This window comes from Trichomycterus rosablanca, chromosome 17 (genome assembly GCF_030014385.1).
Source record: "Trichomycterus rosablanca isolate fTriRos1 chromosome 17, fTriRos1.hap1, whole genome shotgun sequence".
Classification (NCBI taxonomy): Eukaryota; Metazoa; Chordata; class Actinopteri; order Siluriformes; family Trichomycteridae; genus Trichomycterus; species Trichomycterus rosablanca.
The window spans coordinates 2,589,965-2,614,224 of record NC_086004.1 but is presented as its reverse complement, the minus strand read 5'-3'; the positions used below and the strand labels follow the sequence as shown (position 1 = coordinate 2,614,224).

Here is a 24,260-nt window from a genome sequence, read left to right as displayed (position 1 = left end):
AGCGAGACTGTCACACGCTCCCTCCGACACATGTGCATCTTTTCACCTGCACGAAGTTCATATGTGGATCAGCTTTGTGTACGAAGAGCCACACCCTGATCACATTATCCCTCGACTCTAGAGGATGCAGGCGCCGCCAACCAGCCAGCAGAGGTCGTAATTGCATCAGTTATGAGAGAGTTCCTATCCGGTTCCCCACCCTGTAAGCCAATCGTTGTTCGTGTAGGCGCCCAGCCCAGCCGGATGGCAGAGATGAGTTTCGACCAGATGAGTTCGAAATGTCAGATCTGGTGTGCTGGCGTGTTTTACCGCTGCACATTTTTAAGTGGAAATGAGTCTTACACGCCATGCTGCAACTAAAATCCTATTCACAGCAGTTTCCTAAAGCAGTTCTAACCTCAGACTGAAACGAATTAATGTTTTAATTCAGTCCAAATGCATAGAAAACCGGCCTTAAATTTAAGATTTAGAAATAATTTATATAGTGGTTTAGAACTGAACCAGGCCACTGTGCCGGAACGGACATCCTTGTGTTTACGGCACTTGATCAGAATGCAGGAATCTCTGCTGCAGTGGCAGGGAGGTAAATCCCCAATCTGACCCTCCAACCCCACGCCAGCACCAACCTCAGACTCTGCAAATGAAAACTGGTGGAAGCACCAAGACTTGCGCTTGAGAGCTGTTGAGCCAACATCAAAAGTGAAAATCTACAGTATTTATATACAGCGGTACCTTAAAACTCTACGTCAATTGGTTCTGGGACTGGCGTTGAGTTTTAAGGTATTTTTTCCCATAAGGATGCATGGAAAACCTGTTAATACGTTCCATGGTATCGTGGAACTGCACATATTTTAAGTTTGTGTAAAATAATGAGGTTGTTTTTGACACTTATACACTGAAAATATCACAAATATAATATAAAAACACTGAAATAAAAAGCTGATTCACGATTTCTCAGAAGCTCGAGCTGTAACACGAGTTTAAAAGTGAAACAGGGAGGAAAATCCAGATAAACACAGATACATGTGGAGCTGTAACACTGGATCTGACGCTTATTCCACACAAACGCAGCCGAGCGCTGAACAAAGCAACTGTTCATTGTTAATTTGAAATTAAATGTTGAGTTTGAGGGTAACGTTGAGTTTAAGGGTACAAATTTCTCGACGAAGGGTGTTGAGTTTCAAAGATTTTGAGTGTAGGGGACGTTGAGTTACAAGGTACCGCTGTATACTAAAATCTATCAAACGTTTAAATCGTATTCTATTGGTCCATCAGGCTTGTCCGACTTTAAAGTAGGGCTGTGTAGAATTTTGTAAATAGTCTCACAGCTCACAGAGGAACATCTGAAGGTTTCTGGAGCTTTTAGATGCGACACACAGAGCAGAACACTAACGACGTCCTTATTTACCAAAATCCCAGAAGGTCTGATGAAACAGATTTAAAAAGAATGAAGAACCAGTTTTGTTTTAGAGGTGAAGAGTCAAATCCTCGTTTTAAACCCCAGTGTGGTGAGAAGGTCGACTCCAGGGTTTTTATTATTATTATTATTATTATTATTATTATTACAGTGGACGTGATGGGACAGGCGGACATGGTGAAAGACAGTCGACAGTCGAGAACAAAGTCACTTCTGGAGGTACTGAACATGAAACAGGGGGGTACGCTAGGTGGACACTAGGTGCCAGTCTGTCCAGCCCCAAAATGAAGAAGAGAAAAGCCAAAATAAGTCGCAGCCTTTAGCGCCACCTTGCTGGGATTACACCGTGCTGGAGCCGGAGCGCTTCGTTCGGAGGTTTGCTGGGTGTTTGCATCATTATCGCGTGGATGCTCGTGTGATGCAACGCTAGGTCGTCTCCGAGGAGCCCGGTGGGTTATTAAAGGTACAAAAGCGCTGATCGTCTGTAGCCGGTTTATCCGATTACGCCGGGGGAGGTTTTAGCCGCGCGCTTTAGCCCAGCAGGGTGTAATCGAGCTTTATTTTCCATTTCCATGCCATGATGCACACAAGAAAACATGCGAGCGCAGGCGAGGCGGGACGCGGCAGGGCGTGCAGGAGCTGAACAAGCCATCATGCACATACACATACGTGAACGTGCACACACACATGCGGTCATGCACGTGCAACCTAGCCAAGTACAACGAAGCACAGTTTAGATCAGCACAGTCTTCCAGCATCACCGGACACAAAGCCATAATAATTCAGCTTTAATTCCACCAAACGGATCAAAAATCTACTTTCAAAATCATTAAATTAAATAATTAATACATATTAATTAGTATTTTATTAATTCAAGCTTATATCGATATATTATAATGGATTTGTTGTTACACTAATACTGGGAGAATTGATTCTCATTCTGGTTCATTTTAGCACTAGAAGTCAACAATTTCTATCTGTCTATCTATCTGTCTGTCTGTCTGTCTGTCTACCTATTTATCTATCTATCTACCTACCTATTTATCTGTATATCTATCTATCTATCTATCTATCTGTCTGTCTGTCTGTCTGTCTGTCTGTCTGTCTGTCTGTCTGTCTGTCTGTCTGTCTGTCTATCTATCTGTCTGTCTATCTACCTATTTATCTATCTACCTACCTACCTATTTATCTGTATATCTATCTATCTGTCTGTCTGTCTGTCTGTCTGTCTGTCTGTCTGTCTATCTATCTATCTATCTATCTATCTATCTATCTATCTATCTATCTATCTACCTATCTACCTATCTCTCTATCTATCTGTCTGTCTATCTACCTATCTGTCTACCTACCTACCTGTCTGTCTGCCTGTCTATCTATCTACCTACCTATTTATCTACCTACCTGTCTGTCTGCCTGTCTGTCTGCCTGTCTATCTATCTATCTATCCACCTACCTACCTATCTCTCTCTCTATCTTCTATCTAGCTACCTATTTGTCTACCTACCTACCTACATACCTACCTGCCTGTCTATCTATCTACCTACCTATTTATCTGTCTGTCTACCTACCTACCTACCTAGCTGTCTGTCTGTTTGTCTGTCTGTCTGTCTGTCTGTCTGTCTGTCTATCTATCTATCTATCTATCTATCTATCTATCTTAAAGTGCCACGCCCAGATCATCATACTAAAATGTCTGTTTGTACCTGTTCTACTTGTACCAAGAAACAGCAAACACAGGTCACAGGTCATTAATTACATTCTTTATACTCGATCAAATTCCAGGATCCTCTGTTTTATCACCTATCATGCTTATATGTTTAAAAACACACCAGTACAAGGTGATTTAAACCTATTCCAAGCATTAAAAATACACTCCAGGTTTCATTACCAGTGTAAATTAGGACTGAATCAACCCGAGTGTTACGTCATCAGTACAAATCAGTGATTTTATCATTATCCAATACAACTTACAGTACTGTGATAGTATATAGTCCAAGCAATTGAGAGTTAAGTGCCTTGCTCAAGGGCCCAACAGTGGCAACCTGGTAATAAATCAGTGATATAAAGGAAATGATCAACAACAGTTTAGGGAAGGCCCTAGTACTGTTCCAGCGTGACTGCGCCCTTGTGCACATGCCAAGAAACTCCACTGTCCTGCACAGACCCCTGACCTCAGCCTCACTGAACAGCTTTGGAATGAACCGGAACGTCAACAGTGATGCTGACTGAATGGGCACAAATCCCCACAGACATCAAAACATTACTTCAAAGTCTTGTGAGGAGCCTTTACAGAGGAGCGGCTGCTGTTCTAGCTGATAGGTCAGGCGTCCGAATACGTTTGGTCGTGTAGTGCATTATGGGATGTATTTAGCCCCCGAGGCTGATTTAGCATCCAGACCTCACCGCCTCAGACGGACGGCAGAAGCCCGGCGGAGATCGTCTGTGATCTGTACGTCCGGACGCGATGATAAACGCGCGGCTCGTCGTCACAGCGCTGCGTTTTTATTATTTACACCCCTGATCCCGCTAGCGCCGCGTCCGCTGGTGGCGGCTCTGGATGAATTATTCACGGGGTCGGTTTGTCTCTGCGCGGACGTTACGAGACGCTTTAGCACCTCAGTTACGGGGACGCGGGGCCATAACGGGGCTCCGAACGCTGACGAATACCCCATTAGATACCCATACATCCTGCAGGAGAACGTTAGGAGGCTGGACGAGTCCGGATTCTCTCGCTGAGTGATTAGATCTTGTCCACTTTTCTTTTTGACCGAGAAGAAATAAATTCATCCAGTTCTGTAAGAGAAGATGTAACACAGGACTGGTCATGGTCCGGGAACCAGGCTGATGGGCTGCGACGTGGCACACGTGGACCGTTAGATTGTTAATGTGTAAATCTTGAAGCTGATAGGCCAGCGTGATTCGGACACTCGATTAAACCAGCCAGCGGAGCGAGCAGGATTAGCATACAGAGGCAGGAACAAGTGGACACACCACAAAGCTCCTAGATCTTCATTCGGGTGTAATTTAGGCGGCGTAATCACGCAGATGATGTCCTAAAAGGCGATTTGGAACTGTGGTGGCGCCAGGGGACCGAATGAATAAAAAATCCTGGTGTGACCGAGCCAGCGGTCAGTCAGTAAACAGATCACTGCGAGCTCACTGCCAGTCAGTAAATGTCAGGCCTGTGTTCTCTTCTCTCTGAGTGACCGTCTGGAACCGCGTACGGGGGCGTAGCGACCATTCGAGGGGAACGGGACGCCAAAATACAGGCAATAAAACCGCACTGAGCTGTCGGGATCATTTACTGTGCAAGTTAATAGTGAAGCTTTTCATTTTCAGGAGCAGTAAAGTGTCCGTATTTTATTATTAAAATAGCACCAGTAAACATTTTAGGATAAATCTAACAATTGTGGTGCTATAGACCTTGAACATATTAAATTTGGAAAGCAGGGCGTTCCCTGTTGTCCTAAAACATTCCTGACACCTATGAAACATTACTCGGTGCAGGTCACTGGAGCTTCTTCATACCGAACTTATTAAAGCATTTCTTTATGGAGCTCTTTGGGTCTATCTGAAACCCAGCTCTCTCTCTACACAGACACATTTCCCATCATCCTACACTCCCGAGAACAGGGCGTGTCTAAGTTCTTAAATACATTAAAATGCTCCTATTCAGGCGCCTTAATTCTGAGTGATGATCTGACTGAATGACGGGGGAGCGTCCGACACCTCCTCAGCGCTGAAGGCAATCCCAGCATTCAGTGCGGCACGACTTCTCTCACAGAAAACTACAAACGTGGCGGACGAGTAAATGCGGAGCAACCAACGGAGTTCCTTTCAAATGTAAATAAATTCTCAATGATGTTTAATCTGTATAAAGGTGCAACTATACGAGTGTCGTTTATTTGTAAATTCGGGCTCGTCAGGGACAGTTTAATGTTTTCGGTACACGGAGGGAGACGTTAGCTGGCGGCCCAAGGCTAACTGTGTTAGCTTAGTAAGCTAAAACCGCGGTTAAGTAGTGCGTCTAAATAATCTGCCTTATGAGTTCCATGTCTTATTAGATCCTCTGTACTGAGGCAGCGAGGCGGATCACTAGATTACAGAACAGACCTTGTGTGTGCACAGGGGCGCAATCATGCTAAATAAAGGCATTTTTTTTAATTGTGTTGCACATTTCTAGATGTGTAGGATTAATTTAGTTTAAATGAACTGATTTTGAACAGCAGGTGTAGCTAAAACACCTCGATTGAATGATTAAGAGCGGCGTCCACATCTGGCAATTAGTACAAATTTGGTTCAATAGGATGAGATTTGAGGATGCCATGCTCTCATACACACGGCGATTTCCTCGGCCCGTAACCCCTTAGAGAAATGCGTTCTCAGAATAAAGCGCTGCAGCAGGTTTGCTGGATAATTCGGCTCAATTCGGCTCTAAATGAAAGAATAATAAAGTATATTTAAATTCTGTCTCCTATTATCATCAGGAATACGTCTGGATGAACGGAAATCTTGTCACGTTGATCAAAAGTGAAGGGAACAGAATTACATTTCTCACTATATAACATTTTCCATAAATAACATTATAACGTGCCTCCGCCCCAACCCCCGAAACCACATCCACATGATTTGCATTTAAAATTAAAATTAAACCTTATAGGAATTAAAACGTTGGTCTGAGATGGCAGGAAGACTGGCTGTAAAGCAACATGACTGCTGCAGTATTTCTACTCTAGACTAGAAAATGCTGCACAAATATACACACATTTAATACACACGAAATGTCACAAAATAAAGAAATAAAGGAACAGAAGGAAACAGAAGCACATCGCTAAGCTAACGTGACTAACTACGGAGGAGCAGCGACGCCGCGATCGCGGCCGCTCGTTCTGGAAACGTGACACAGAAGGAAAAACAGAAGTTCACCAGTACACACAGGAACACTGCAGGACAGGGAAAGGAAAAAACACACTCCAGAGGCCACGGAACACCAGGCATGCAGGCATAACCGCGGCCGCATTCTCCCGGCATGCAAATGCACGTGTCTTTCATATCTCCATGACAACGGATGCAACCGATGCTAAATCCGGAGCAGAAGCAATACTGAAAGATGCAAACACCAAAAGGCCTCACGATGCAAACGTAACCGTGTAAAAGAACCAAAACGAAACAAAAACAGGCCCGTCGTTTACGGGATTCTACTTCTACTATTAAAAATAAACCAAAAACAAATAAAAAACTGCTTTAAAATCTGAATCACTATTTAATTTAGCAGGTTTGAATCCGTTTATGCTCATTTACGCTCATTCAAACTGCTAACGAGCCTAAACAAACACACTGCAGGTTCGAAACTTGTTCGTCTTTAATGTGGGTTCAAAAAAAAACAAACCAAAACAAAAAAGTAAAAAAAACACACCAACCTTCTCGAAGCTCTGAGGGATGTAAAGGGGTTGATGCAGAACACAATGACATGAGGAGGAGAGAAAAATAGGGGAAACACAGAGAGAGTAAAAAAGGCCACCTCAAGGCTTTAAGCTGCATTTCTCTGCCTGCGTTTTGCTTTTGATTTGTTTAAATCTCACATCTCATCGCAGTGACCCCCGCCATGTCACCGGCTTACCTACACAGCTTCATTAAATTACACCGATCAGCCATAACATTAAAACCACCTCCTTGTTTTTACACTCAGCTCCACTTACCATATAGAAGCACTTTGTAGTTTTACAATTACTGACTGTACTCCATCTGTTTCTCTGCATGCTTTGTTAGCCCCCTTTCATGCTGTTCTCCAATGGTCAGGACCCCCACAGAGCAGGTATTATTTAGGTGGTGGATCATTCTCAGCACTGCAGTGAGTGACACTGTTGTGCTGGTATGAGTGGATCAGACACAGCAATGCTGTCACTGCTGGACTGAGAATCGTCCACCAACCTAAAATATCCAGCCAACAGCACCCCGTGGGCAGCGTCCTGTGACCACTGATGAAGGTCTAGAAGACGACCGACTCAAACAGCAGCAATAGATGAGCGATCGTCTCTGACTTTACATCTACAAGGTGGACCAACTAGGTAGGAGTGTCTAATAGAGTGGACAGTGAGTGGACACGGTGTTTAAAAACTCCAGCAGCGCTGCTGTGTCTGATCCACTCATACCAGCACAACACACACTAACACACCACCACCATGTCAGTGTCACTGCAGTGCTGAGAATGATCCACCACCTAAATAATACCTGCTCTGTGGTGGTCCTGTGGTCTATGTAGAGAAACAGATGGACTACAGTCAGTAATTGTAGAACTACAAAGTGCTTCTATATGGTAAGTGGAGCTGAGTGTAGAAACAAGGAGGTGGTTTTAATGTTATGGCTGATCGGTGTATTATTAAATCATCGTCACCTCGACGAGCTCTCACTGCAAACTGCTCGTCCGCCCGGGTCAATCATTATAAACAATAAATATTAATAAAAATAAACTCTTAAAGCCACCTAAAAAGCTCCACGGTGGCCCGTCGGTCTCAAACAGAACAGTAACCAAACAAAAGCAAACTAATGAAGGAACGAAAAGGAAACAAATGCCGCACAGAAAGCATGACTGTTCGATTTAGCAGCTACAATGATTCCATCAGAACGTCTTTCTATGTGAAGTTTGGGATAAAAACGGGAGAAATTTGGGATGTAAATGATCACAGAGTCGAAACAGAGCTTACAGCAGGTCAGATCTGGACTAGTTTAGCATTGTAGCTGTTAATTTCATTCTTTTATTTAGAAATTAAAACACCTTCGATGATCAGATTACGGTCGAGATCGGAATCGAGCCGGAAATGAACGGAGGGAGAGACGGGATCACGATTTTAATCAGCGCGAGAATGTCGTTTAGACCCGTTTATCACATTAAGAGTCGGAATTAACCGTATCTCAGAGGAATTAAATACATTTGGTCATTTTAAACACCATATAAATACTTAATTACATGCAGAATAGTGCAAATATTAATTTATGTACATAATTATTACTACTACCCAAGGATTCAGTTTACTTCTTTAAGCCTAATGATAAACCAGGACTGCCTGTATAGCCGGTGCTTCTCAATGCCCGTCTTGGTGGGTCAAATACGATGTTTTATGATACACTACATGCCAAAAGTATTTTTTTCGGCATTTAGCAGACGCCGTTATCCAAAACAACTTATATTACAGTTACACTATACAGTCTGAGCAATTGAGGGTTAAGGGCCTTGCTCAAGGGCCCAACGGCAGCAACCTGGCAGTGGTGGGGCTTGAACCAGCAACCCTCTGAACACTGGTCCAGTACCTTAACCACTAGGCTACAGCTGGACGCCTGACTGTGAGCTTGTCGGACATCCCAGGTCAAAAACAAATGGCTTCACGATAGAGTGACCTCTCTTCTGAGGAGGCTTCTCACAAGACTTATACTTATGAGTCTGTGTATGGGAACTTGTGCCCATTCGGTCATTTTATTTATTTATTTATTATTAAGTCTTTAATATCAAACACAGTCATGGACAATTTAGCATCTCCAGTTCACCTCACTTGAACGTCTTTGGTCTGTAGGAGGAAACCGGAGCTCCCGGAGGAAACCCACCAGACACTGGGAGAACATGCAAACTCCACACAGAAAGGACCCGGATTGCTCCGTCTGGGAATCGAACCCAGGACCTTCCTGCTGTGAGGCAACAGTGCTACCCACCGAGCCACTGTGCCGCCCCCCATTCTGTCACACGAGTGTTTGTATTTGTAAGCCTCAGTTGATGTTCCATTTCATCCCAGAGCTTTTCTTCACGTCTTTGTGTACAACACAGGACGGGAAGGGGCCTTCCCTAAACTGTTTCTTCAAATCTTAGCCCCCTCTAAGATTAAGAGGTTTTTGGTTTTAGACTGGGTGCCCGACAAGCTCATGGTCAGGTATTAACATCCTGCTTTATCAGCTTCATGACCATCCATTCATTCAATCATTTAGTGTCTGTTTTACCACCTGAAACAATGCCAGCCAATCACAGGGGCAGAAACACTCACACTTTGACTGGCCTGACTGAGCGCTTCACACAGAAAGGACCCTGGGAATCAAACTGAGAGGCGACAGTTGTACCCACCGTGCCACCCCTTCATAACTATTGTTATTCGCAAGACTGGCATTGAGAGGCACGGCATAATTAAGGAACATAAACATTAGGTTATACATTATCTATATACACTGGACAGGATTCTGTTCACATTTAAAACACGTCCTCACATCTGACGTACTTTGTTATTATTATTATTCATTTTAATCAAGTTTTGATTGGCTCTTGGACAGCGCAAGCCAATCAAAATCAGACTTACCGTCATCCAACACACCTAGAAAGTTTAACAGAGAGAAGAGTTTCCAGGCCGTGCTGCCCAGATCAGAACGCTTCAATATTATTATTATTAATATTATTAGTATTAGTAGATTTATAAGAGCAAGAATGAAGGTTATTGATATAATGACATAATACAGCACCAGGACCCAGGATAGTTTCTATTTAAGCAGAAGTGGGCCGGCGGTGCCGTAGCGGGTGGAGAGAGGATCTCCGCGGCCAGGTTGCTCCCTACCTCGCACATACAGGTTGGCGGGGGAAGAGTACCGCACGCCTTCCACGTTAGACGCCACACACTCGTACTTCCCCTGATCCGTCTCCTCGGTGTTCTCGATCTGCAGGGCGCCTGGGTGAGAGGTGCAAACGAGGGCAAACAAGAGAGAGAGACAGAAAGAGAGAGAGAGAGGGAGATAATCAGATACAACAGAAATACATTCAAATCAAATCATTCAATAATCAGGGCTCGACTAAATTCACGGGGAAATGTGCTTTACTTCGACATCTCGGACATTTTGTCTGACTAACAAGAAATAAACTCTATATAGACAAACTATCGACAGCATAAACACTTTACTGTTTTGTTCTTTTGAGGTGCAGCTCAGACTACACAGAGATGATCATGTGTGTAGAGAAACACACTTTTCTATTGATTATGGAATCACCAAAAGGACAAAATGCACTCAATATGTAAACACACACATCAAACACTGCCAGCACAGCACACTACAGCACAGAAATGTCTGTTACACTAACTTTATTAACGTTTGATTGCTAGGACGCCTCATATTTCACACGCTGCGCTAATGAAAAGCTCATTTCATGGTCCGTGATGTGATTTTTCCCAATGATACAGCATAAAGGTAAAGTGTCACCTTATTAATGACATCTGTAAATAATATAGACAAGCAGGATATTCCGCTCTTGATGCGAAACGTTACGTTTCTCTCCCCGTCACTGGCGGCCTCAATCTTAAAACAAAACGTCTTATTTTTAACCTCGGCAGGGCGATTCGGACACGGCGCGACGCAAACCCGACGCCTTTGTTGTCGTCTCTTTTAAAGGCCCTGTTTGTAATTATTATTTGCCGTGTATGAGCGCGACCGATCCATATTCCCACAGTTCAGAGCAGCCGGAGCCGCTCGCTGTGGTTCAACACCGAAAGATAAAAAACTGTTTATATGTAAGAAATAAAAACAGAACATGGAAATAAAGCGGTTCAAACGATCCGGCCGAAGCGAAACCCTCCAGCTGCGTGCTATTATCACAAACAGAGCCGTAGCGAACGCAATCAAGGATTTAAAGGATGGGCGCGGCACTACGTGTCTGAAGTCAGACTGGCATAAAGACAGGATGCTAGGATATTCCGCTAGCACTCCAGCGCCGAGATCCTGAACTCCTCGGTTCGAAACTCGACATTGCCACCGGTCAGCTGGGCGCCATCTAGCGGGCGTAAGTGGCAGTGCTTGGAAGCAGATACATTTCTGCTAGGGTGGGATGACCGGAGGAGGAGGAGGCATGAGCAGCGATATACCCACGTCGACTGCAATCAGGGATCCACCAGCAGCGGAAGACAAACTGACTACGCTAAATTGGGAAGAAAATGAATGTGGATGTAACGATACACTCTACCCCTGATGCAATTCACGTTACTGGGTTCATGATATGATTTTTTCCCAATTTTTTGAACTGAAATTAAAGACAAATTTCCTTTTATTATTTCTTCAAAAAAAATAAAATCCTGTATTTGTGCTTATCTTTTACTTATCTAAAAAATGAATGTCCTTTTATTTCTGAGGTAGGTACAAACTATGCAAAACAATTTTGAATTAAGCCCAATTTGGCTGGAAAACCCCCGAATCTGGCAACCAGGCATATAGCGCCAGTGCCGTCCACCAGGAGAGGTGTATAGCGCCAGCGCCCTCTGCTGTTTAAAGTGAATATCGATTCATTTTACATGTCAAATTTATTTGAATCAGTTATTAACTGTCTTGTGTTGCATCGTTACATCCCTAGAAAAAATATATTTATATATAGACAAAGCTCAACATGGCCATCATTTCTACCCTCTACTTTCCACCGGGGGTCAGTCTGGCCCTTAACTGTTGAATACGGCAGGGTTTTTAAACTCAGGGTCGTGACCCTTATGTGGCTTGTGAGCCAAAAAAAAGGGGGTCGCAGAGAAAAGTAATAATAATCAAAAAACGATTCTTAACAGACACGAAATGGACTTACATCTTGTAAACCACAGTGGGACCAGATTGCCACCGTTTGTATTAAATTAGTAAATTTAGTTTTATGTTTCGTTTTATGTTGTTTGTGTTGCCTGTGTCGCGGTAAAAATCATGAACAAAATGTGGGTCCTTAGAACCCACACACGAATTCACACAGGCCACAGATTTCCCCTCCTGCCGTGTTCTCAGGTTCCTATTTTCGGTCCTGGAACAGATGACAAGATCCACGAGGCGTTCCTCAAACACCTCTAATCACTCAGATCCCATCGGGGGGCCAGAACAGCACAGCACGCCGACGTCCGAGCAGGAGGAGCTACATGCCGGCCACGGCGCGTATACCAGAGCGTATAGGAACTGTCTGATGTGAGCCGGCCACGGCGCGTATACCAGAGCGTATAGGAACTGTCTGATGTGAGCCGGGCGCGGCGCGTATACCAGAGCGTATAGGAACTGTCTGATGTGAGCCGGGCGCGGCACGTATACCAGAGCGTATAGGAACTGTCTGATGTGAGCCGGGCGCGGCACGTATACCAGAGCGTATAGGAACTGTCTGATGTGAGCCGGGCGCGGCGCGTATACCAGAGCGTATAGGAACTGTCTGATGTGAGCCGGGCGCGGCGCGTATACCAGAGCGTATAGGAACTGTCTGATGTGAGCCGGGCGCGGCGCGTATACCAGAGCGTATAGGAACTGTCTGATGTGAGCCGGGCGCGGCGTGTATACCAGAGCGTATAGGAACTGTCTGATGTGAGCCGGGCGCGGCGCGTATACCAGAGCGTATAGGAACTGTCTGATGTGAGCCGGGCACGTATACCAGAGCGTATAGGAACTGTCTGATGTGAGCCGGGCGCGGCGCGTATACCAGAGCGTATAGGAACTGTCTGATGTGAGCCGGGCGCGGCGCGTATACCAGAGCGTATAGGAACTGTCTGATGTGAGCCGGGCGCGGCGCGTATACCAGAGCGTATAGGAACTGTCTGATGTGAGCCGGGCGCGGCGCGTATACCAGAGCGTATAGGAACTGTCTGATGTGAGCCGGGCGCGGCGTGTATACCAGAGCGTATAGGAACTGTCTGATGTGAGCTGGCCACGTATACCAGAGCGTATAGGAACTGTCTGATGTGAGCTGGCCACGTATACCAGAGCGTATAGGAACTGTCTGATGTGAGCTGGCCACGTATACCAGAGCGTATAGGAACTGTCTGATGTGAGCTGGCCACGTATACCAGAGCGTATAGGAACTGTCTGATGTGAGCCGGCCACGTATACCAGAGCGTATAGGAACTGTCTGATGTGAGCCCGGCGCGGCGCGTATACCAGAGCGTATAGGAACTGTCTGATGTGAGCCGGGCGTGGCGTGCGGTACCGGAGTCGCTCTGAAGTCTCCCCGGGTGCTCTGAGACGGGAGCGTAGGGCCCGAACGACCAGACGACCACACAGAGCCGGAGCAGCAGCATCGCCGGCTGAATCTGAACGTTCTTTAAGCAGGCGTTGATAAATAATACATGGCGTGTGCAGGGCGCCGCTCTCACCATTTCTTTCACACTTCTTATCCTGCGCTGCCCTCGCCGTGACCAGCCTCAGAAGGGCTTTTAAGAACCAGACCCACTTTTAATCAGCTAATGAGCGCAGAAGAACAGGTATAGATCGCCGGAGAGAGAAAAATCGTAACCAAACAAAAGGAGGTTAATAAATTAAAAGCTATTTAAATTCAGACACCAGCCCACGAGCGTAATTATTCCCCGTCGTTTCTCTTCTTTTGTTTATTGTCTGGACTGAGCTATTTTAGCTGATTGGCTTCATTAGTCGCTATCGGCTAATTTACCCATCGAAGCTTTCTTCATTACACATTCGCTTGTGTGTGTGTGTGTGTGTGTGGGTGTTTTTATTCTTCACTTAAGATTGGATTTGGCCACGATGGTGCTACAGCGCGCCCAAAAATATATATATTTATTCTCAACTATTTTGGGGTTTCATTTTCTCAGATTGCCCCCCTCCTTCCCAGTTGATTTATGTTGGCAAACTGGCATAAAGGGGCTGACTATTTCACAACAATACAAACAGTCCCTTCCTTACTTTGTGAGGTCTGACACTATGGTAAAGTCAAATAAGACAAATCACGGATCTAGCTGTGGCACTGAGCTTAGTTTAGTCCTGACCGTCACAATTCCTGTGTCATGCTGCCCTAATCTGAGCTGTTTGTAATTCCTCATCACTGGCGGCCTCAATCTTAAACCAAAACGTCTTATTAATAACCTCGGCGGGGCGATTCGGACACGCCGCGACGCAAACCCGACGCCTTTGTTGTCGTCTCTTTTAAAGGCCCTGTTTGTAATTATCATTTGCCGTGTATGAGCGCGACCGATCCATATTCCCACAGTTCAGAGCAGCCGGAGCCGCTCGCTGTGGTTCAACACCGAAAGATAAAAAACTGTTTATATGTAAGAAATAAAAACAGAACATGGAAATAAAGCGGTTCAAACGATCCTGCCGAAGCGAAACCCTCCAGCTGCGTCCTATTATCACAAACAGAGCCGTAGCGAACGCAATCAGGGATTTAAGGGACGGGCGCGGCACTACGTGTCTGAAGTCAGACTGGCATGTGAGCAGAACGCTAACAAATAAAAGCAGCACTGATCACTGAGCTGTTTCTATTTGTTCTATAAATGAAACCGTATGGGCTCAAAAAATATAGTTTAAAAGCCATATAAAGAATCTTTATTTATTTATTTATTCATGTATTTATTTATTTATTTTTTCTAATTTTAAGGTGATCTCAAACACAGTCATGGACAATTTAGTATCTCCAGTTCACCTCACTTGCACGTCTTTGGACTGTGGGAGGAAACCAAAGCTCCAGGAGTTTTGCAGTACGATATACAATAGACAGTTCTTCAACTAGGACGGCACGATGGCTCGGTGGGTAGCACTGTCGCCTCATAGCAAGAAGGTCCTGGGTTCGATCCCCAGGTGGAGTGGTCTGGGTCTTTTCTGTGTGGAGTTTGCGGAGTCGGCCCCACTGAGCAGCTCTGGAATGAACCGGAACATCTACTGAGACTTTCTTCCCAGCCTTACAAATGCCTGTTTGACTGACTGGGCACAAATTCCCACAGCCTCAGAAGAGCAGCTGTCATTATAGCTGAAAAGATCCCACACAGGTCACTCTATTTTAATACTGTTTGTTTTTTAAACTGGGACGTCCAACAAGCTCATGGTTAGCGTCCAAATATTTGTGGTGATACAGTGCATCTGTAAATGAGTGTGTGTGTGTGTGTGTGTGTGTGTTAATTTTAGAAAATGGTATCCATGATTTATTCCAATAAGAGCTCTGAGCCAAACGTACCCTCACACACACACACACACACACACACACACACACACACACACACACACGCACCTCTGGTCCTGTGTGTGTAATTGAATTAGCGGTGCTGGCAGGCTGTGATTGATTTGTTTTGCAGGATCGACTGCATAGATGTTTTGGGCGGAACTGATGAGGTGGAGACGAGGGCGAGCTGGAGTGTTGCTCATCTCCGCTGCACTCGCTTCTTCTGCTTCTGTTCTTCTCCACGTTCCTCAGAGTCCACACGTGCATGAATACAGCCAGTCAGACTGGTGGTGGTGCGGTGGGTGGCTCGATTCCCCAGGGTCCTCGCTGTGTAAAGTTTGCATGTTCTCTCTGTGTCTGTGTTGGTTTCCTCCCACAATACAAGGACATGGGAATGGGAATTTGTGCCCACTTTGTCAAAAGAGCATTTGTCTGGCTGGGCAATCAAGAGACCCTCAGTTGATGTTCTAATTCATCCCAAAGCTGTTGAATGGGGCTGAAGTCAGGGCACTGTGCAGGACACTGGCGTGCAGGGGTTCAGTCATGCTGGAACAGGAAAGGACCTTCCCTAAACTGTTGGTGCAAAGTCGCTCCCCTTTAGAACTATGTCACTACAGTTCTATAGTGGAGAGTACACACACACACACACACACACACACACACACACACACACACACACACACACACACACACACACACACACACACACACAGATGTGTAAGCTGTATCTTACATAGTCTCTCTCTCTCTCACACACACACTCAGAAGTGTACACTATATCTTACATAGCCACACACACACACACACACACACACACACACACACACACACACACACACACACACACACACTCAAAAGTGTACACTATGGGTGTGTTCGAAAACCTAGCTCTCTCTCTACATAGGCAGCATTTTACGTCATCCTGTGCTGCACTCCCGAGAAGGAGGCTGTTCGAAATCCTAGATGCCTTAAAATCCTCACTACTGAGGCATCTTAATATTTCAATGTTATTTTGGCTCAAGAACGAGTGAGCACCCGACGCTGCCTTAGTGATCAAGGCAATCCCAGCATTCATTGCGGGTCGGGTGCTCTTCTCTCACAGAAAAATAAACATGGCTGACGGTGCGGACAAACGAGTTGTTTTCAAACGTAAATAAAATATTACTGATTTTTAACTTGTATAAACTTGTACCGAGTGTTTTTCATTGAAATATTAAGATGCCTCAGTAGTGAGGATTTAGGATTTCGAACAGCCTCCTTCTCTGGAGCGCGCACAGGATGACGTAAAATGCTGCCTATGTAGACAGCACACTAGGTTTTCGAACACACCCTATATCTTACACACACACACACTCTCTCTCAGAAGTGTACGCTATATCTTACACACTTACACACACACACACTCTCAGAAGTGTACGCTATATCTCACACACACACACGTTAAGAAGTGTACGCTATATCTTATATATACTCACACACACACACTCTCAGAAGTGTACGCTATATCTCACACACACACACACACACACACACGTTAAGAAGTGTACGCTATATCTTATATATACTCACACACACACACTCTCAGAAGTGTACGCTATATCTTATATATACTCACACACACACACTCTCAGAAGTGTACGCTATATCTCACACACACACACACACACACACACACACGTTAAGAAGTGTACGCTATATCTTATATATACTCACACACACACACTCTCAGAAGTGTACGCTATATCTCACACACACACACACACACACACACATTAAGAAGTGTACGCTATATCTTATATAGTCTCTCTCACACACACACGCTCAGAAGTGTACTCTATATCTTATATATACTCACACACACACACACACACTTGCTCAGAACCGTACGCTATATCTTACAGTCACACACACACAGTCAGAAGTGTACGCTATATCTTATGAAGTCTCTCTCTCTCTCTCACACACACACACACACACACACACACACACGCCTGGCGCCAAGGTCGTTAAATGTGAGCGCGGCAGCACGAGGCAGAACAATGTGATTGTTGTCATGTTCCATCTGCCGGCTTGTAAGAGTCTCATAAACTCAGCGGTGATGTGCAGTGACCCCACAGCAATTAGCATCCCGTATCCCTTTCCGGCTCCAGGACACGCCCCGCCCTCCTCCTGAAGCTGTTAACATCACCTTCCTGCCAGACTGTTCAAGCTGCATGGTGTCATTAATGTGAATCGATCGGACCCCCCCCATCACACACACACGTGTTCGCGTTCGGTACTAGAAAGACACAGTCGAGCAGGCTTTACATCCCAGGCATTCCTGCTGGTGATCAGCATTGAGTCTTAAACTATGACGATGTGAAGCTCGCTTGGCTGTGAACAGTGACGTTCCAGCAGTCCAGCAGCTCCTAATTCATGTTTGTAGTGGTTTCTGAATGACCGTCGGGACCCATGCGGTCAAAAAAAAGCTGAATTCGTATGGCTGGGCACTGGTGTTGGTCAAGGAAGCCTCGGCTGAGCTTACAGTACTGTGAGTATTTTATCTAAGCAATTGAGGGTTAAGGGTCCAACAGTGGCAACATGGCAGTGGTGGGCTTGAACCAGCAACCTTTCGAATACTAGTCCAGTACCCTAACTGCTAGGCTACAACTGCCCAGTGCAGGCCACTAGAGTTTCTTTATACAGCTCGCATTGTGCACAGGGATACAATCATGCTGGAACAAGGAAAGGTCCTTCCCTAAACTGTTGTGTAAAGCATAGAATTACCTTTATATAATAGATTTACAGTATTACACTTGTTAGCGACTGTTGTGGCTGAAACACATGAATTAAAAATGAGAACGGTGTCCTGATACTTTTGTCCATGTAGTGTATGCTCTTGCTTATTGTGCTGTGTCCTAAATCACATACTACTGCACTACAGAGGGTCTAATTAGTACACTAGTTATTACATACTACACTACTACAGTGAATAAATGTGTAGAAACGTACACACGGCTCATATAAAAACAGGTTTTTGTTAGCACGTCCGCTTTTAGATGTAAAAGCATATAAAATACGCTACGCTGATCAGCTAAAATAAAAATCTGCATTAATTTTAGCGTGACTCAACCCCCGGTGGAACTCTAGCGCTCTTCCTCAGTCCGCGCCCGCGGTTGGAACACTAGCTGCCGGCGAAAACCCCCTTTATGGCGGCTAATCCCATTATGCAAATCCAGAGTTCATAAGTCACTCCGGCTTTTGTACACGACGCTGTGATTTATGCGCCGCTGTTGGCTGGCGTTAACCACTCCGCCGATGGTGTGATCAGAGCCGGTGTGATAAAGTGGACCGCCGGGACATTTTGTGCATTCCTACAATCTACGCACAACAACCAGCAACCGAGCTAACTGCAGACGCCAAATAAACACGCTGCTTCGGTGGATCCATGAATAACAATCTGCAGTTTTTATCTTTAATCTGTTAGCAGAACAAAAACATGCACACCTACCTTCATCCTGTAGAGAAAAGAGATCATTTAGTAAAAAATACCACATCAAACACGTTTCATCACATCTCCACATGAGAACATGATTAAAGGAATCGTTCAGCTGGAATTCGTCCTTGTTTCTACACTCACTGTCCATTTTATCAGCTCCACTGTAATTCTACAATTACTGACTGTAGTCCATCTGTTTCTCACCCTGTTCTTCAGTGGTCAGGACCACCACAGAGAGCAGGTATTATTTGGGTGGTGGATGATTCTCAGCACTGCAGTGACACTGACATGGTGGTGGTGTGTTAGTGTGTGTTGTGCTGGTATGGGTGGATCAGACACAGCAGCGCTGCTGGAGTTTTGTCCAACAACCAAAAACATCCAGCCAACAGCGCCCCGTGGGCAGCGTCCTGTGACCACTGATGAAGGTCTAGAAGATGACCGACTCAAACAGCAGCAATAGATGAGCGATCGTCTCTGACTTTACATCTACAAGGTGGACCGACTAGGTAGAGTGGACAGTGAGTGGACACTGCTGTGTCTGATCCACTCATACCAGCACAACACACACTAACACACCACCACCATGTCAGTGTCACTGCAGTGCTGAGAATCATCCACCACCTAAATAATACCTGCTCTGTGGTGGTACTGTGGGGGTCCTGACCATTGAAGAACAGGGTGAAAGGGGGCTAACAAAGCATGCAGAGAAACAGATGGACAACAGTCAGTAGTTGTAGAACTACAAAGTGCTTCTATATCCATAAAGTGGACAGTGAATGTAGAAACAAGGAGGTGGTTTTAATGTTATGTCTGATCGGTGTATACAAACAGCGATGCAGTTTTCTTGTCATGTTGACTGCACAGTCAGTGATGGACTACACAGTGATGAAATTTACAGCTGAGTGATATCCAAAACTCTTTTCTATTCGATCTGTTAATACCAGGCAGTAAAGTCCACATCGTTTTGAGTGGCGTCAGTTAAACCATGGAAACCAAACGCCCACAGATGACGATGACGCTTCCGGTGTGAACACGGGACGATCAGCGATTCGGGAGACAAGAGGTGAAAAATCGCTGGCTGTCTGAACGTTGGGTTACAGACAATCTAGATTTAGGGGGGTTGACAAACTACCAAACTCCTACTACCAGTGTAGATCAAATAATACCACTAACATGTGGTCAAATAGTGAGATGTTTACCATAGTACACTAACAAATAGATGCTAGCTTAGTTAGTAACCACGGTTTATACGAGTCGGTCCATCGACAGGTGAGCCCTCGTCGTCTGACAGACGGTGACACACATGTTGAGGGCACCGGGCTGAGCGCGGGTCACCGGACCCCCTCATTAACCCGAGTCTTCAAACACTGCAAATGTCACGGGTTAAAGCAAACATCACTGCGGTGAGACTTCCTATCTGCCCGCCAATCACCCTGACAGTCGGCAAGGAATTTACAGAGCGAGGAGTAAACAAACACACACACAAACACACACACACACACGAGGCACGAAGACATCAAAAGGACGTGTCAGAAATGTAGAAGAATAATGGGAAGGACACACAGAGACAGAGAGAGACACAGAAGAGCTGGATGTCATTATTTTAGAGAAGATTTGGGGTTTAGTCAGGAGGAGTCGTTATCTTTTGTGATTATTTTTTGTGGTTAGGTGTTTTAGTCTCGCTGAGCCAGACATGATCTCAAAGGAAAACGTACGTCTGTAGGAATCAATATTGTAATAAAGACGTTCTTAAATTAATAATCCAATCCAATTGTTTACATTTGCGACTTATTATCCAAAACGACTTACGATTATCACTGAATATGATTCAAGCAGCTGAGGGTTCAGCGGCCCAATAAAAACAATAATGAAATAAACGGATTTTAACAATCACATAAACACAAACTTGTACAGCAATGCCCCCTTGTGGAGGCTTTACATTACATCTTGTAAACCACAGTAGGACCAGATTGCCGCAATTTTTATTAATCAAGTTTATTTCGTTTTATGTTTCGTTTTGATGCGTCGTTTGTGTTGCCCGGCGCTCTCACCACCACAGCCCGGGTTTGATTCTTGTGTAGGGAACTTCTGTCTGGGGCCCTCAATAACTTCTGTCTGGGGCCCTCAATAATTTCTGTCTGGGGCCCTCAATAACTTCTGTCTGGGGCCCTCAATAAGTTCTGTCTGGACCCTTAATAACTTCTGTCTGGGGCCCTCAATAACTTCTGTCTGGGGTCCAATAACTTCTGTCTGGGGCCCTCAATAACTTCTGTCTGGGGCCCTCAATACCGTCTGTCTGGGGCCCTCGATAACCTCTGTCTGGGGCCCTCAATAACTTCTGTCTGGGGCCCTCAATAACTTCTGTCTGGGGCCCTCAATAACTTCTGTCTGGACCCTTAATAACTTCTGTCTGGGGCCCTCAATAACTTCTGTCTGGGGTCCAATAACTTCTGTCTGGGGCCCTCAATAACTTCTGTCTGGGGCCCTCAATACCGTCTGTCTGGGGCCCTCGATAACCTCTGTCTGGGGCCCTCAATAACTTCTGTCTGGGGCCCTCAATAACGTCTGTCTGTGGCCCTTGATAACTTCTGTCTCTGGGTCCTCGATAACTTCTGTCTGGACCCTCAATAACTTCTGTATGGGACCCTCAATAACTTGTCTGTGGCCCTTAATAACTTCTGTCTGGGGCCCTCAATAACGTCTGTCTGTGGCCCTTGATAACTTCTGTCTCTGGGTCCTCGATAACTTCTGTCTGGGGCCCTCAATAACTTCTGTCTGGACCCTCAATAACTTCTGTCTGGGACCCTCAATAACTTCTGTCTGGGGCCCTCGATAATGTCTGTCTGGGGCCCTCAATAACTTCTGTCTGGGGCCCTCGATAACGTCTGTCAGGGGCCCTCGATAACGTCTGTCAGGGGCCCTCGATAACTTCTGTCTGGGGCCCTCGATAACGTCTGACTGGGGCCCTCAATAACTTCTGTCTGGGGCCCACAATAACTTCTGTCTGGGGACAGTGAGAGACTAGTGAGTGGAGCATCGGGCTATCAATCGGAAGATTGTTGGTTCAGATCCCTGCTCTGCTATGCAGCCACTATTAGGCCCTTTAGCAAGGCCCTTAAACCTGTCTGCTCCAGGGGCGTTTTGACCCCAGGTTCTAAACAAGCTGGGATGTGCAAAAAAAGGAATTTTATTGTACTGTACATGTGTTGGGCAGTTGTAACCTAGTGGTTAAGGACTAGTAATCGAAAGGTCGCTGGCTTAAGCCTCACCACTGCCAGGTTGTCACTGTTGGGTCCTTGAGCAAGGCCCTTAACCCTCAATTGCTTACACAATATACAGTATACTGTCACAGTACTGTAAGTCGCTTTGAATAAAAGCATCTGCTAAATGCCTAAAATGTGGCGTTCTAGTCTATTCAACTTGATGACGTAGGGTTTGAACTGGCAATCTTCTGATTACTAATCCAGCAAATAAGCTACCACTGGCCTACAGTCCGTCATGCAAGAAGAGCTCAAATAGAGGTGATTAAAACATGGGCTGTGTCCCAAATCTAATAGTAATATACTAAAAAGCTCGATTTATCAGAACACCATTAATAATATGGTTTTATGACATTTAGCAGGTCACGTGCAGTTTGGGACGCGACCCGAAAATGGTTCCGATGCTCTTTTCGATATCTAAGTGCTGCTAATTTAAGTTAAGCATGCCCAAAGAACATACAGAGAAAATCACTGAGCACTTTCGTCAACCTTGATGATAAGCCAGTTGTTCCACAGATGTTTATTTAATTATTTATTTGGATTTAATGCCGTGTTTCACACACGTGTGTCACGTTATGGCTTGATAGGTGTTCCACAGCACTGAAAGTGAATTATTTAGTACATTAAAGACAGCTCGTGGAGAATTAAAGCAAACAGTAAGCCTATTACTAAAGCATGACGTCTAAGCTGGATTACGCTCCACCTGTCTGGTGAGAATATCGCCGTTTAGCATTTAATAACCTCAGATTAATATCTCCGGTCGTACGTTCGCGTTACGAGATCACGTCTGGCTCTGCTAGACTAAGCGTGTCGTGGCTTTGTTTTGGGGTGGGTGTCTTACCTCGGATGGGGGTACCCACTGGAGAGAGAGATACAAGTGAGACAGACAACAGCAGACAGTTAAAAAGTGAGTGAAGACGTCAGCGCTGGGTTTTATATCGTCAGGATCTCGTTATGAATGAAAATAGGGGTTAAATGAAGGTTTAATTGCGGTTTAAAGATCTCCCCCCGGCTGAGCTGGACTAGGAGCTTCCTCTAATTCTCTCTCTATCAGCGACGTCCTTATCTCTGACTTCTTCAGAATGCATATTAAGCTGGAAGGTCTGAAGCTCGTATTATCGCTGTCCTCGTCTTTATGTTTAACAATGACTGACTGTGAAGGACGAACGTGACGACACCGTGACTAATCGTTCTCTCGAAAGCTGACCTGGTGATGATTTCTGTGCAGAATCTCTACCAAAGGGAACCCTGGCAGGCCAACAGTAAGCTTTGCTTTCACATAATGTATTAATTCATGGATTTATTTGGGTTGTAATGCCATGATTAACACATATGTGGCATTTTATGGCAATTTACAGCAGTACCTTGTAACTCAACGTCCCGTAACCTGAAAATCTTTGAAACTCAACGCCCTTCGTCAAGAAATTTGTACCCTTAAACTGCTGCTTTGCTCAGCGCTCGGCTTGAGCGGTCATCAAAGTGCGAATATGAGACGAATCTGCATTTGTGTGGAATAAGCGTCAGATCCAGGGTTACAGCTCCACATGTATCTGTGTTTATCTGGATTCTCCCCCGTTTCACTTTTAAACTTGTGTTACAGCTCGAGGTTCTGAGAAACGCTGAGAATCAGAATCAGCTTCTCCCAGAGTCTAAACCTATATATATATATATATATATATTAAAAGAACGCCATAAAATCACTCTCTTAATTATTACTGCTTATTTGTTCTCTCTACTAATTAAGAAGCATAAGGAAACAATAAAGAACTTAAAGCTAAAGTGCAGCTTTTATTGTATTTTTGATAGATTTTAACTGATTTTAACTCTATTTCAGTGTTTTTATAATATTTAATTATATATAATATAATATTTGTGTTATTGTCAGTATATAAGTGTCAAAAACAACCTCATTATTTTACATTAGAGACCATGGAACGCATTAACAGGTTTTTAATACATCCTTATGGGAAAAAATACCTTGAAAATCAACAACTTTAAAACTCAACCAACTGACGTCGAGTTTCAAGGTACCGCTGTATTATGTTTTGCTCATTTTACCTTGTGTTTATATTTTGGGGCAGTTTTATACCACTTTCACAATGAAGAAGTTTGTTTTCGTTTGGGATTTTGCTCAACATAGATGTTCCTACAGGGAATAATGAGGTAGGTTGTCAATTATCCGGTTAATGATGG

General features: G+C 44.8%; 1 protein-coding gene across 6 annotated transcripts in view; it reads right to left on the bottom strand.

Annotated features, from left to right (window-relative positions):
• The window catches only part of ptprsa (protein tyrosine phosphatase receptor type Sa), a 265,829-nt gene that overhangs the window by 91,229 nt on the left and 150,340 nt on the right, over window positions 1-24,260 (bottom strand). For all 6 annotated transcript variants that reach the window (XM_063012370.1, XM_063012365.1, XM_063012368.1 and 3 more), the window contains one exon: window positions 10,006-10,116. In XM_063012370.1, coding sequence (XP_062868440.1) covers window positions 10,006-10,116 — 111 coding nt within the window. The remainder of the gene's footprint in view (window positions 1-10,005; window positions 10,117-24,260) is intronic.